Below are 14,476 nucleotides of genomic sequence, written 5' to 3' on the forward strand. Positions count from 1 at the left end.
TTGTTGCTATTGTAAATCGTAATAAGTGGATTATTGCAGCACTTGTTCTTAGTTTCCCCAAATTGTTCCAACAGTTGTGAATTGCAGTAGGATTGTGCGTAAAGTTTATTTATAGGCAGGAAGAACCCTCAGCTCTCTATCTTCCACTCAAGGACTCCATGCACTGTAATTCCATCTCCCCTTCCTACCCAGCCCAGGCTGAACAAGGCCCCTGCACCCAAGTCCCCTGGGGCTGGCAGGGTGGAGTTGCAGCAGTTGACCCCTCTGCTCTGAGTACTCACGAGCTTATTTGGTATCAAGAATCAAGAGCTTGACAAAGACTTGAGTTGGGTTTCCAAGTCACTTAAGAATTAGTAAAATCTTTGGGTCTGGGCAAAATTTCTCCAACTCTTCTTCCAACGGGGATCTCCACCCGCAGGCTGGGCCACCCTTCCTCTGTCTGGGCTGCACCAGAGCTGAGCCTTCCCCTGTGCCAAATGCCAGAGTTAACATTTGTGTCAGTGTTTCCATTATAAAATGCTTTTTCCTCCTTTAAGAATATATAATCCAACTGTTAAATTAACTCTAAACTGCAGCTGGCAAAGTGTTTTTATTTCCTTTTGGATAAAGAGAGCACCTGGCCAGGTCTCCCCAAGATCCTCCCTGGAAGGACTACCACTGGGATATATTAAGAGTTTCAGCAGTTCCAGGTTATCTCACGAATGCAGGGCCGTGGGTTGTGGCTGCCTGGCCAAGGAACTGTTAAACTCAACAAGAGCTACTCAGGAATAGAAAATCTTAAGAAACCTGTGGTGTCAAGACATGGAACCAACAATAAAAGGCTCCATTGAGCCTCCAAGCTTGCCAAAATATCTGTACCTGACCCAGCACCCAACAAGGAAAGCGCCCAGCACACAACTCACATCAAAATGCAATGCAACGTGTTAGCCCAATTCTAGAAATCCTTAACACCTTTTAATATACAAGAATCAAAAGTACAGCAGTTTTACAATGTAGGAAAATTTAATACATACTATATAAACAACATTATTTACATCAGAAATCACTAGGACAGTGGCATTTTTCACAAATATAAATTAATTACTGTTTAGTCAACAGGTTTAAAAGTCCACAATTTTACAATAAAGAAAAACCACCTGTCCCCAGGCGGGTGGGGCACAGATGAACTAAAGCAGCCTGGACCCCTAGCATGGCTCTCCTTGCCCAACTTGGCTGCCCCCAGCTAAGCCAGAGGACTACTGGTGTTGGGCTGGGCCACCGCTCCTGCTGACAAGTGGATTGGATTTTGGTCTGTAGGATTTCGGTATTGTCATGTGAACTCCCAAATGAATTGCCTTTGCACCTCAGGCCTGATGCAACTTAGAGAATCAGGGGGCCAGAATGTCTGCAGCACAGTGGGGGAAGTGTGGGGTTCCCTTGGAAGGGCTTAGGAAATGCCTAACAAGTGAGCGAACCTAGGACCATCAGCTTGGGCTCCCCAGAGGACGTAGCTGTTTCCCTCCAGTCCCACTGACAGACCACAGTGAGCAGCACAGGAGTTCGCCTTGTCCTCTTCTAGGGCTATGGCACATCCTGTCCATCCCTGTTTACTTCAGTTTGGTGATGCTGACTCCCTCCTTCCTCACCTCCTGCTATTCGCTCACTATTGGGCTCCATGTAATACCATCCTCAGATTCTTGGGGCAGTTTCTGCCATTTGCAAGTGAGAGAAATTTTTACCTGTGCAAACTTTTGATTTAAATATATACTTGTACTGATTGATTAAAACCAATGAGGAAATGCCTCCTTTCTCCCAACCCACTCTTCGAATACACTTCAACACCTAAAACAGATGTTTAATGGGGGATACTGTAATTTTAGAATCAATATAACACTGATCTGGCCCATATTGCCTTTTGCTACACCATATGGCACTAGAAGTCCGGAAAGTGAACAAAAGGAAGTTCCTTTTTTCCTCATGATGAGACATCTTTGGGAATAACAGCTCCCACCAAGAACTTGAAAGAAAAAACTGGGTGAATATGGATGATGCCTCCACGCTGCAGCTTCCCATGGGGGCTCATCCCCTTCCCACCCCCACTTCACAACACTCAAGGGCCCAGCAAGTCAACCCAATATTCCTCTTTGGCATGGGCAGAACACAGGATAGTATTGATATTATCAGCAAGAAGTTCCATCTGTGGTTTCCTTTTCCATGTGTGGTCAAAATGGAGACTTGATTTCTTGCCTTCACCAAGCAGTCATGGTAGGTCTCCCCATGGGAGGATGGGGGCCAGATGCCTCCCATGCAACCCCAAGGCTCTGTTATAGGGTATGCATGTACGCCGCCAGGGTGAACCACCCCAAGTACCATGAGGGATGAAGAAGTTGGTAAGCCTTCCCAGCACAACCTGCAGGGACCCCGACTCATCTGGAAACTCAGCACCAGTCCTGTAATGCAGGAAAAATGGCTTACCATGGCTACATCTGTTTCACTCAGGGTGGGCAATGCAGGTGTGTTTTGGTAAAGGCATTAATGGTGCTTCCCAGGGCATCAGCAAGTATGTGATAAATGATCTTACAGAGGTCCCCACAAGTTAGTTCAGGGAGTTTAACCCTACACATACCTATTAGCTTAGAACCTGGACACTTATATGTTCAAGTCAGTTTTTCTGTCTCCATCTAGAAAAGCTTTGGATACAATACTGGCAAGCTATATTGAAAATGAATAAAACCAAAGGCCCAAGCATCAGTCACTGAAAGGAGCTTGCTTTATGATGCAACCAACCTGACCCCCAGTCCTGACTCCATTCAACTCCAGCACAACTCTTAACCATTTACAGCGCAGGCACCCTGGCCGTGGACACTTTCTATTTGGGAAAAATTTAACTTAGGTTCATACTTTACAGATCTTGTACTAAAGGAAACCAAGTACAATTCTACTGATTTCCAACAAGCAATGGAAACTTCTTTACCACAGGTTACTTATTTTCATCTGACCACCCCATGAATGCCAGGAGATCTGTGATTCTGTGTAATCTACTTCTTCAAGCTGTGCAAAGGAAACTAAAACGCAGATGTTGACCTATTCCAATACTGAAAGCTTCCCCATTTGCTGGCACTACTAAAGCCCCCATCAAGAAACCTGCCAACCACCTGCACAAGTGCTCCCACATCTGTGCTTGTCTGCTGATTAGCAGACTTGCCTCTGCTTCCCCTGTCCAGGACCTGTGGTTTTCCTCTCACCACAAGAATCAGAAATCCACCAGGGATTTCTGTCCTGGTCACACTACTCCCCTCCCTATCCCCACCCTAGACCCACTCAGCCCACTCCCCAGTCAAGGAAGACCCACACTGACATCCATGTTGCCTAACTCACAGTACTTGAAAGTCAGCCAGAGGAACCCTACTTTCCCTGGCACAGGGGAAAGAAGGCCCACCCAGGAGACCAAACCTTTGAAATGTACAAAGATAGTGTGGGGAAAATTAGTGTTGGTAGGGAAGAGGCCATGGTAGAAGTCATTTTCCTATCTTCTACCTACTCCCACCCTATAGTTTTCACGTAAAGAAGCCGAGTGTATAATCTCTCCCAAGGACACATTGGAGGAGTATACCTGCTCCTCTTTTAAGTCCTATGATGTGAGATCCACCCATTCACCCCACTCCCCAACAGCAGCATCCATCATGTCATAGTGAACCAAATCCCACACTGTCCAGCAGGTCCCGGTAGCCTTCATGCACTAATTCCTTCCCCTGACTACTGCACCAAGGTCCAAGAAGCCTGAACCTGGCAGTTTAACATTCATGACACTTAAGATCCAAGATTCCTTCAATGGGGAAATAGCCCAATAAAGCTGGTGCACAAAAAGTCACCTCTTCCTCCTACCACCCATTAGGTGGGAGGCCAGAACCAGGCTGGAGTGGGATGGGGTGCCAAAGTGCAGGAGTGGTGACCCAAATCAAAGCCCGCCCGATGAAAGGCCTCCCACTCCTTCAAGTGCTCCTTCAGCCAGTGAGTTGACGGCAGCAGTATGTCCAGAAACTCAGCTCACTGGTCAAGATACCTGGCCACTGTTGGACCAGATCAAAAACGTCCACATGATGACTCCTGCTCTCCCCTTTCTGAGCTGTCCTTTATGTTTTCCGAACATTCCAGTTATAATCTGGGTTGTTTTTCTGTTCAAGTGATCTCTCCAAAGGAGACCTGTGATCCAGGGGTGACTTGGAATCGTGAGGAGATTTCTGAGAAGGGGGTGAGCGAGGATCTGAGACTGCAGGGTGCAATGGGGGCAGGGGCTGTTTATATTCCCCCAACTTGTCTGTGTGGAAAGAGCGGTAATGGTCTGAGGGTCCCTGGCCATGGTAGCCCATAGGGGGACGGTGATCAGACATTCGACGGAAATCCTGCTGGTGGTAATTTTGAGGCCTAAAATCATCAGATCTCCTCCGCTTGGAGTCATGATGGTGCCTGAAACAGAGATGTGAAGATTAGCTAAAAGACCAAAACCAGATTCCCATCCACTGAAATTTTCTCATATACTCATATTCAATAGTCTCAAGGACAAATGCTTATATTACCAGGAAGCAAAATCAAACAGACCAAAAAAAAAAACTAAAGCAATAATAAAAAAGTCATTTTTCACTTATTGGCAAAACATATCCTATAAAATGACACAGAACTCACTGACACAGTATACACTTGAACAATCATTGATGACTTAGTAAACCACACTCTCTTCAGGAAAATACACCAACTATAAACATTTTCATGTACCTTGACCAAGTTCAGAGAAAAAACCCATAGAAATTACTTTGCAAGTTATTAGTAACTCAGATATTAACAAAGACAGTAAAAAATGTGTGAAAGGTTAAAGTAATTCAATGTTTTTAGCTTGGTCCCTGATAAACTACTCATTATACCATTAAAAAACAACTCAACAAAAGGTCAAACAACCCAATTTAAAAACAAAGAACTTGAATAGACATTTTTCAAAAGATAAACCACCAATATGCACACGAAAAGACACTATATCTCAGTAATAAATAGAGAAAGGTATATCAAACCCACAATGAGACTATTTCATACACTAGGATTGGCTATATTTTTAAAAATATAGAAAAACAATTATTGATGAAGATGTTGACAAATTACACTGTCATACATTGCAGACAGAAATATAAAATGGTTCAGCCACTATGGAAAAGAGTTTGGTGGTTTCTAAAACATTACAGACTTACAATATGACTTAATCATTCCACTCCTAGGTAAGTATACACACAAGAACTAAAAACAAATACCCTGTATACCAATATTCACTGCAGCATTATTCGCAGTAACCACTCGAATGGCCATCAACTAAAAGTTAGTTAAATGGATAAACAAAATGTGACATTTATCCATATACTGAAGTACTATTCAGTCATAAAATAATGATAATGCTACAATGTACATAAACTTTAAAAACATGTTAGGTCAAAGAAGCAGATAAAAAGGTCACATATTATATGATTTCCCCCTACAGGAAATGTTCAGAATAAAGGTAAAGATAGACTGTTGTTTCCCAGGCGCTGGGAAGAGGGAAGAATGGGTAATAATTACGAGGTTTTCTTTGCAAGTGTTTTGGAACTAGATAGAAGAGACTGCATAACATTTACTAATGTAACTGAACTGTTCACTTTAAAATGGTTCATTTATGCAGTGTGAATTTCACCTCAGTAAAAGGGGGAGGGAAATTAGGTGACTTTAGGTTTAAAGGAACAAAATGTACAAAATTATGGTTTTCAAGACACCAGATGAATAACAGTGCTCCTTGAGAGATGAAAACTAATAAAATGAGCCTTTTAATTGCCCTTGCTCATTACTGTGTCACAGGGAAAGATACCACACAGGAGAAGAAAACCCAGGAAAAGGCTGGCAGAATGCCAATGAAACAAGGCAGGCAGAGTTTACTAGACACAGCACAATTAAAGAGAATCCTGCATAAACAGAAGGTCTGAAGAGCTACACAGGGTTCCCCGCTGTAAGTTCATAGCTGAACACTGATCAGGACACACATGTGAGGAAAGTACCCAAGGCCAGGGAAAGAACCACCCAGAGGGATTAGAGGTAATAGTGAGTACTCTGTGCTCACACAAAGCCCAACAGTGGATCTTGCCAGTCAGAACACAACCTTCTAAATTCAAGGGGCATTATTGGGATTCTTGCCTGAGGGTGGGTAATAATTTAGTCCTTGACCTAGTACTATTCCAGTTCTGCCTAACAAATCTTATCAGTAATCTGCTTCTTATTAAAAAAAGCTCCAGAATATCTATAAGAATACAAAATCATTCAACAAGGTAAATTTTACCTGGCACCAAATCAAAAATCATAAGGCAGGGAAATTAAGACCCATAAGGAAAAGATAAACAAATCAATTGAAACTGACCCAAATGATATAATTAGCAGACAAGGACACTGAAATGGTTGATAACCTATATTCCAGATTTTGAGAGTTTAAATAAAGAAAACCACCCAAATACATCTTTTAGAGATAAAAACTACAAAAAATGAAATGTAAATTTTATACACTGAATAGGCCTCATGGGCAGATTAGACACTGAAAAATAAATATTAGTGCACTTGGAAGACACAGCAATAGAAACCATCCAAAATGAAAAAGGAAAAAATGAAAGTCCTTCAAGGCAGAAGAAAAATGATACCAAATAGACAAATGGATCTATATAAAGGAAGAAAGAGAAAGTGCCCATTGGAGCCAGATGAGAAAATACAGAAGGGTAACAGTGAGGACTAAAGACTCCTTCTAAGGAGATGGTTGACACCAGGCTACTGCTGCTTGGCTAATGCAATCTGCTTTTCCAGATCTTTCAAAACAGAAGACACTGAGGTGTATGTACAAAATTTTCACACTTTAAATTCAAGGTGCAAGCCAGGGGTAAGGCACTTGGGTGGTAGAGCACTTGGGTGGTACACATAAGGTGCTGGGTTCCATTTCTAGCACCACAACCAACCAACAAAGCATTATCAGCAACTGAGGAAAGACCAAATGCTATGAGGCTAAATATATAGCCAATTCCTGAATTCAGAAAATTTAGGGAAAACCTCATCAGCATTCCCATACTTACTAATAACTCTAATAATTGAAAGCTCTGGTTCATCATAACACTGGTGGTTTTATATAGCTATAGAGAAGGCACAATTTCAAAAGGCCTTTGACTCCTAAATTATGGAATTCTGGCAAAGCAAGGACCACTGGCTTATTTCAACTCAGAATCCCTACTACCTAATGTGCTAAGATTATAGCACAGAGCTTAATTCTTTTCATTCCTTTCCTTTGTGTGTGTGTTGGGGAAGGCAATGAGGGGGTTGCAGAACTGGGAATTAAACCCAGGTCCTCATGCACACTAGGCAAGCACTTTATCACTGAGCTTACCCTGACCCCCACCCCACCAATCCTTCTATTTTTTTTATTTTAAGGCAGGTTCTCACTAAGTTGCAGAGGCTGACCTCAAACTTGAAATCCTCCTACTTCAGCCTGCTCAGCAGGTAGAATTACAGGCATGTGTGAACTTATCACCATGCCTGGCATAAAATCCCTACTCTTAACCATTACCCAGCATAGTGAGTGTCAGCTGCCTCCCATCAAGACTCCTCTTCAGCACCCTGAAGATGCTTTGATAGGTGAGACACCTTATCAGGCTTGGGCCTGTAATTGGCACAAGGCAAGATATTTAGTTAAACATCAGACAAATATCCCTGTAAGTCACAGTCTTTCCTCCTATAAATAGTTCCTGGTGAGGTCAGTGCCTGATGTCTCAGAACTTTTTGCACACCTGTCATAATAATCTCTGTGTCCCCGGTGGTCTCGGTCACTGCTATACTGATCATACGGTCTCTTTCTGGACAGATTGTTAGGTCGATAACTTCCAGAACGGTGGGCATCCATATGTCGCCGGTCCCCATAGTGGTGGTCCTTGTACCAGTGCTGCTCATATTGATGATGCCGGTCACTGCCCCACGGTGGATTATTGTTGCCACCACCATAGTTGAACTTTCTTTCCCTCTGCCAGTCTCCTCGATCTGCAGAAAAAGAATCTCATGACTACAAGAAATGACTGAATCTCAAGGTTTAACTGAAAGGCTGACACATGTTAATAAGCAAACATTAAATCTCCTAATGGTTAACATACCAGTAATGAGTGTTAACATTCCCCCTACCTCCCGTCCTCCTAAAATCTAAGAACTGCTACTTTTCATTTTCTAGATCTGCTTACCTTCCAATCTGTCACAGACCATCAAAAAAACAGTAATCTGGAAAACAATACCACTGAATTTCACAACTGCAAAGTAATACCCCCATTTACACATCTAAAGTTTATTTCACCTAATACCGTGAGGCTGTGTCATTTCTGAAAATATCTTGATTACATTAACTGATTTTCCTATTCTTTTTCCCTAATCCACAAGTAGAGGATGAAACTCTTCCTCTGGTGAAAAGTGATTCTTCTAATTATGAACTTGGATCAACACTCAAACTCTTAAAGATGAGGCCAAACTAGATCCATTTAACTTCTGTAGCTTCCCTTTCCCATAAGGAAAGGATTCACACTTACTTGGCTCAGAAAAGGTAGCAGAAACCCAAGCATGGAGGCTGTTGTGATTTGAATTACAACCCCCAAAATGTATGTCCACTCAGAGGTTTTGAGTGTGACTTCTTGAAAATAGGGTCTTACAGATATATTAAGTTAAGGATCTTACATTTAGCTTAAATGCAATGACAGATATCCTTTTAAAACAAAGTCAGAGGGAGACACAAGACCCAGAAGCAGCTCATGTAAAGATGCAGGCAGACATCAGCATAATGCAACTGCAGGTCAAGAACACCATGAGGTGCTATTGGCAGCAAGCAGAAGGCAAGAGAAAGGCACAGAACAGGTTCCACCCTCAGAACCTCAGCAGGAACCAACCCTGTTGACACTTTTAATATTAGACACTTGGCCTTCAAAACTGTGAGAAAATAAATTTCTGATGTTTTAAGCCACCCAGTTTGTGGTAATTCATTACATGTAGCCCTAAGAAACTAATACAGAGGATTAACCGGAAGAAACTATGTGGACTCATGGAAAAATCCATCTTCAGTCTACAATTGTCAAGATCAAAGACATGCCACCAAATACATGTCTCTCTAACTGAATGTCTCTCAATTTTCTGGCCTTCTAGCACTCTTCCACAGAGTCAAATAATTATATTATTAAGGAAGGTATACAGTTTAGAAATTTTACCATTAATGTAACAGTTAACCAGAAGCATAAGGTCACTGCTGATCCAGGTGGATCAAACCAGAAGTAAAATTTGACTATTCATCAAAAGAATTAAAAATGAGCAACAAAGACAGACATCTTATAATGAAAGGGTCATTTGAAGATGGCTTTGAATCAAATAATTGTCAATATCCATGGTACAACAGAAATGCTTAAAACTCAAGCTGAGCCATTTATTTCCAGAATAAATCAAACAGTGCTTTTCTTCCTTCTTGACCCCTCCATGAGGTAGGTCACTAGTTAGGAATTACTGAGCTGGTAAGAAATCCAAGAATGCAGTTAGCTTGATAGAAAGTTCTTTTAAAGGATTCAGAATATAAATGACATCGTATGAATAACACAAAACCAACCTAATACCCAAAAGGGCAGTATAAGAAGGAAGGTAAGGAGGAGGAAATGGGAAATACTGGGGAATGATATTGGCCAAATAATCTGTTATACTGTGTGCATGTACAAATAAATAACAAGAAATTCCACTAGTATGAACTATAATGCACCAATAAAAAAACATGAAAAAAGTCTACGTATTATCACTGAACCCAAGAACACAGCAACATTTTCTAATCATTCTGTACAGTCATTAACTTTCTTCTGTTCAATAAAATGGTGAGCCATTCATTTTCAACTTTTATTTATTTTGATTTTTAAGATTAGAGGATGTGGAACTTCTGCTTCCGGTTAGAGTAGCTTGCAGCAGAACTATGTTCTGCCAAAGATAATGATAAAAACCAGATAAAAATAATTCACTTAAAGGCATCAAAGAGTCAGTAAAGCCATCAGGACTAGATGGACTGATTCAAGGAACAGATAACCTTAAAAAGTTAAGAGCTGACTTCCACAGCCACCTAAGAGCTATGTGACTGTGAGAACAAGAGGCTTTTCCTAAGCAGAGAACTAGTGCTGGAAAAATGGGGAAATCAGCAAAGCTTTGGGCAGGAGTGTCTTTCTAGGTTATAATGACACTGGAGATTTGAGGGACTTAAAATACATGGCAAGTTTTCCTAGGGTATTTACTGAATCTGCAAGAGCAGGAGCCTGAAAGAATAAGTTGAAAACCATCTGAAAAAAAGTGCAGTTTGGGGGCAGTCTCATGATGCTAAGGAAACAGCAGGGTTGAAGACCGGCCAGAGAGGTCTTCACACAACTGGCTCTCAGTTGAGTACTCTGAAAAGCTAAGTCCCGGAGAGGGGTGAGCCGCAAGGTGAAACAGACTAAAATAATCACCTCCCATTTTTGTGCTCAACAGAGAAGTTGGGTCCCCTTCAGGGGAAGGTTACAGAATCTTAGGGCTTCTACCAGTTTTAAAAACATCATGTCCCCAATTCAAGCAAAAATAACTAGGCATCTCTACTGAAACTGACTTTATTACCTTTCGTAGGTATATGACTGCATGATCAATGTGATCCTACAATAATGTAGGATCAAAAATCAAAAAAAAAAGAGAAATTATACACCATTTTGTATGATTTATCAAAATGCATCAATCCATTCTACTATCATTTATAACTAATTAGAACAAATTAAAAAATTTTAAAAATTTAAAAAATAACTAGGCATCTCAAAGAACTGCATGACTGAAAATCAAGAGGGGTAAAAAAAACACAATAGAAAATATCCAAAATAATTTAGATATTCAAAGAATTGGGGGGCAAATATTTTCAAATAGCTAATTTTTTAGAATAGAAAAAAGATAAGAAAACAGTTTTTTTTTTTTTAAGTTTAAAAATTTTTATAAGAACACCTGGAAATTCTATAAGTTTAAAATGCACTTCTTTTGATTATTTTGAAATATTTGAATCTTTGTAAATAAATCTTCTACTATGCTTATATACCTACTATATGCTTTTCAAATCTTATTCTATACTTTCCCTTTCCTTATTATTTTTTGAAGTTTCCCAGAAAGTTAAACAGAGAACTACCATATGAACCAGCAATGCCACTCTAAGGTATATACCTAAAAAAATTAAAAATAGATACTCAGGGCTGGGGTTGTAGCTCAGTAGAATAGCATGTAGCACTTGCCCAGCATGCATGAGACCCTGGATTCACTCACTAGACCACACACGCACACACAGAAAGTACTTGAATATTTGCACAGAAATGTTTACATTGGTGTTATTTCCAATAGTCAAAAATAGTAACAATCCAAATGTCCATCAATAAATAGATCTATAAACAAAATTTTGTACATTTATTCAATGGAATATTCTCCTGCCATAAAATGAACTAAGCACTGATACAAGTCACAATGTGGACAAAACTTGAGAACATGAACTTGAGAAGCCAGCCACAAAAGATCACATGTTGTAATTATTTCATTTAGATGAAATATTCAGAACAGATTAATCCAGAGAGACAGAATACAGATGGTACTTGTAGGGGTGGGGAGACTAGAGAAAGGGAGAGACGATTTTGAACAGTATGGGATTTCATTTGGAATGATACAGAAGTTCTGGGACTAGACAAACAGTGGCTGTGCAACACTGTGAGTTACTAAATACCATTAAATCATTCACTTAGAAAGGTGAAAATTGCCTTGACAAATTCAAAAGCATACACACATAAACACATGTACACACACAGACTTTCGTTGCTGCTACTGCTTATTTTTTCTTCCAACATTTTTTGTCATCTTTAAATATAAAAATTCAGCTTATTCTTTTTTAATAATTAATAATAATGGGTACAAATGTTCTCCTAATTAGTAAACATTCAAGTTATTTCCAGTCTTTCAACATTTTAAGAATAGAATCCTCACTCAACTATGAGTTTTCATTTCTACGGGACAAACTACCAGAAAAGGGATTATAGCTTTCAAAGGCCTATGTATTCAGGTATTTCAGATCATTTTCTAAGTAGACAGTAGCAATGCTCACTCTTAGCAACTGGCATTTCTCCTTTTAATTTCTGTTGATCTAAATAATTTAAAAATATTGGTTAAGGGGCTGGGGGTTGTGGGTCAGTGGTAGAGCACTTGCCTAGCATGTGTGAGGCACTGGGTTTGATCCTCAGCACCACATATAAATAAATGAATTAAGGTCTATCAACATCTAAATATATATTTTAAAAAAATGGTTGACTCACTGTTGCTTTAATTAATATATTTCCTAATAAGCAGTTTGAATTTTCTTTTCTATCCCCATGCCGAACCATTGTTCAAGTTTTTTCTTTTTTCTTTTGAACAACACATAAGCTCTATAAAAACTTTTTTTTTTTTTTTTAAATACTGATGATTGAACCTGGAGCTGGGTCCATTCTACCCCTGAGATTTATCCCTATCCCCTATGAAGTTTTGTTTTTGCTTTTTTTTCTAATCATACCCCTAAAACTTTAATTTGTATTCCTTTTATGAACTTTGTGTAAAGAAGACAATTGAAAAATTTTTATTTTTTTTTTAAGGTTATTGCAAATGGAGTTGTTTTCCGCATTTCCCTTTCAGCTGTTTTGTCGCTTGCGTATAAAAATGCTGTAGATTTATGTGTATTGATTTTATAGCCTGCTATTTTGCTGAATTCATTGATGAGGTCTAGAAGTTTTCTGGAGGAGGTTTTTGGATCCTCTAAATATAGAATCATGTCATCAGCAAATAGTGACAGCTTAAGTTCCTTTTTTCCTATTCGTATCCCTTTAATTTCTTTAGTCTGCCTAATTGCTCTGGCTAGAGTTTCGAGGACAATGTTGAATAGAAGTGGTAAAAGAGGACATCCCTGTCTTGTTCCCATTTTTAAAGGGAATGGTTTCAGTTTTTCTCTATTAAGAATGATGTTGGCCATGGGCTTAGCATAAATAGTCTTTACAATGTTCAGGTATGTTCCTACTATCCCTATTTTTTCTAGTGTTGTGAGCATGAAGGGGTGTTGTATTTTGTCAAACGCTTTTTCTGAATCAATTGAAATAACCATATGATTCTTATCCTTAAGTCTATTGACATGATGGATTACGTTTACTGATTTACGAATGTTGAACCATCCTTGCATTCCAGGAATGAACCCCACTTGATCGTGGTGCACAATTTTCTTAATATGTTTTTGGATACGGTTTGCCAATATTTTGTTAAGGATCTTTGCATCTATATTCATCAAGGATATTGATGAATAAAAAAAAAAAAAAAAAAATACTTGGGCATCAATCTAACCAAAGAGGTAAAAGATCTCTACAATGAAAACTACAAAACATTGAAGAAAGAAATTAAGGGAGACCTTAGAAGATGGAAAGATCTCCCATATTCTTGGATAGGAAGAATTAATATTGTCAAAATGGCCATACTACCAAAAGTGCTATACAGATTCAATGCAATTCCAATTAAAATCCCAATGATGTATCTCACAGAAATAGAGCAAGCAATCATGAAATTCATCTGGAAGAATAAGAAACCCAGAATAGCTAAAGCAATCCTTAGCAGAAAGAATGAAACGGGGTATCACAATACCAGAACTTCAACTATACTACAAAGCAATAGTAACAAAAACAGCATGGTATTGGCACCAAAATAGACAGGTAGATCAATGGTACAGAATACAGGACACAGACACAAACCCAAATAAATACAAATTTCTAATAATAGACAAAGGTGCCAAAAATATGCAATGGAGAAAAGATAGCCTCTTCAACAAATGGTGCTGGGAAAACTGGAAATCCATATGCAACAGAATGAAACTAAACCCCTATCTCTCACCCTGCACAAAACTCAACTCACAATGGATCAAGGACCCTGAAATCAGACCAGAGACCCTGCATATTATAGAAGAAAAAGTAGGTCCAAATCTTCAACTTGTTGGCTTAGGATCAGACTTCCTTAACAGGACTCCCATAGCACAAGAAATAAAAGCAAGAATCAATAACTGGGATAGATTCAAACCAAATAGCTTTCTCTCAGCAAAGGAAACCATCAGCTATGCGAAGAGGGAGCCTACAGAGTGGGAGAATATCTTTGCCAATCATACTTCAGATAGAGCACTAATTTCCAGAATCTATAAAGAACTCAAAAAAACTCTATACCAAGAATATAAATAACCCAATCAACAAATGGGCTAAGGATATGAATAGACACTTCACAGCAGATCTACAAGCAATCAACAAACATATGAAAAAATGTTCACCATCTTTAGTAATAAGAGAAATGCAAATCAAAACTACACTAAAGATTCCATCTCACCCCAATTAGAATGGCAATTATCAAG

The 14,476-nt window shown here is 39.4% G+C and overlaps 1 protein-coding gene across 4 annotated transcripts in view; it reads right to left on the bottom strand.

Annotated features, from left to right (window-relative positions):
- Positions 1-932: 932 nt before the first annotated feature.
- CHD2 (chromodomain helicase DNA binding protein 2) overlaps positions 933-14,476 on the bottom strand; it is a gene marked incomplete at its 3' end in the record, with an annotated part of 120,447 nt that continues 106,903 nt past the window's right edge. For all 4 annotated transcript variants that reach the window (XM_079127368.1, XM_079127366.1, XM_079127365.1 and 1 more), the window contains 2 exons: positions 7,809-8,055; positions 933-4,446 (listed from right to left, as the gene is read on the bottom strand). In XM_079127368.1, coding sequence (XP_078983494.1) covers positions 4,113-4,446; positions 7,809-8,055 — 581 coding nt within the window. The remainder of the gene's footprint in view (positions 4,447-7,808; positions 8,056-14,476) is intronic.

Source organism: Sciurus vulgaris, assembly GCF_902686455.1.
Source record: "Sciurus vulgaris genome assembly, chromosome: 2".
NCBI classification, from domain to species: domain Eukaryota; kingdom Metazoa; phylum Chordata; class Mammalia; order Rodentia; family Sciuridae; genus Sciurus; species Sciurus vulgaris.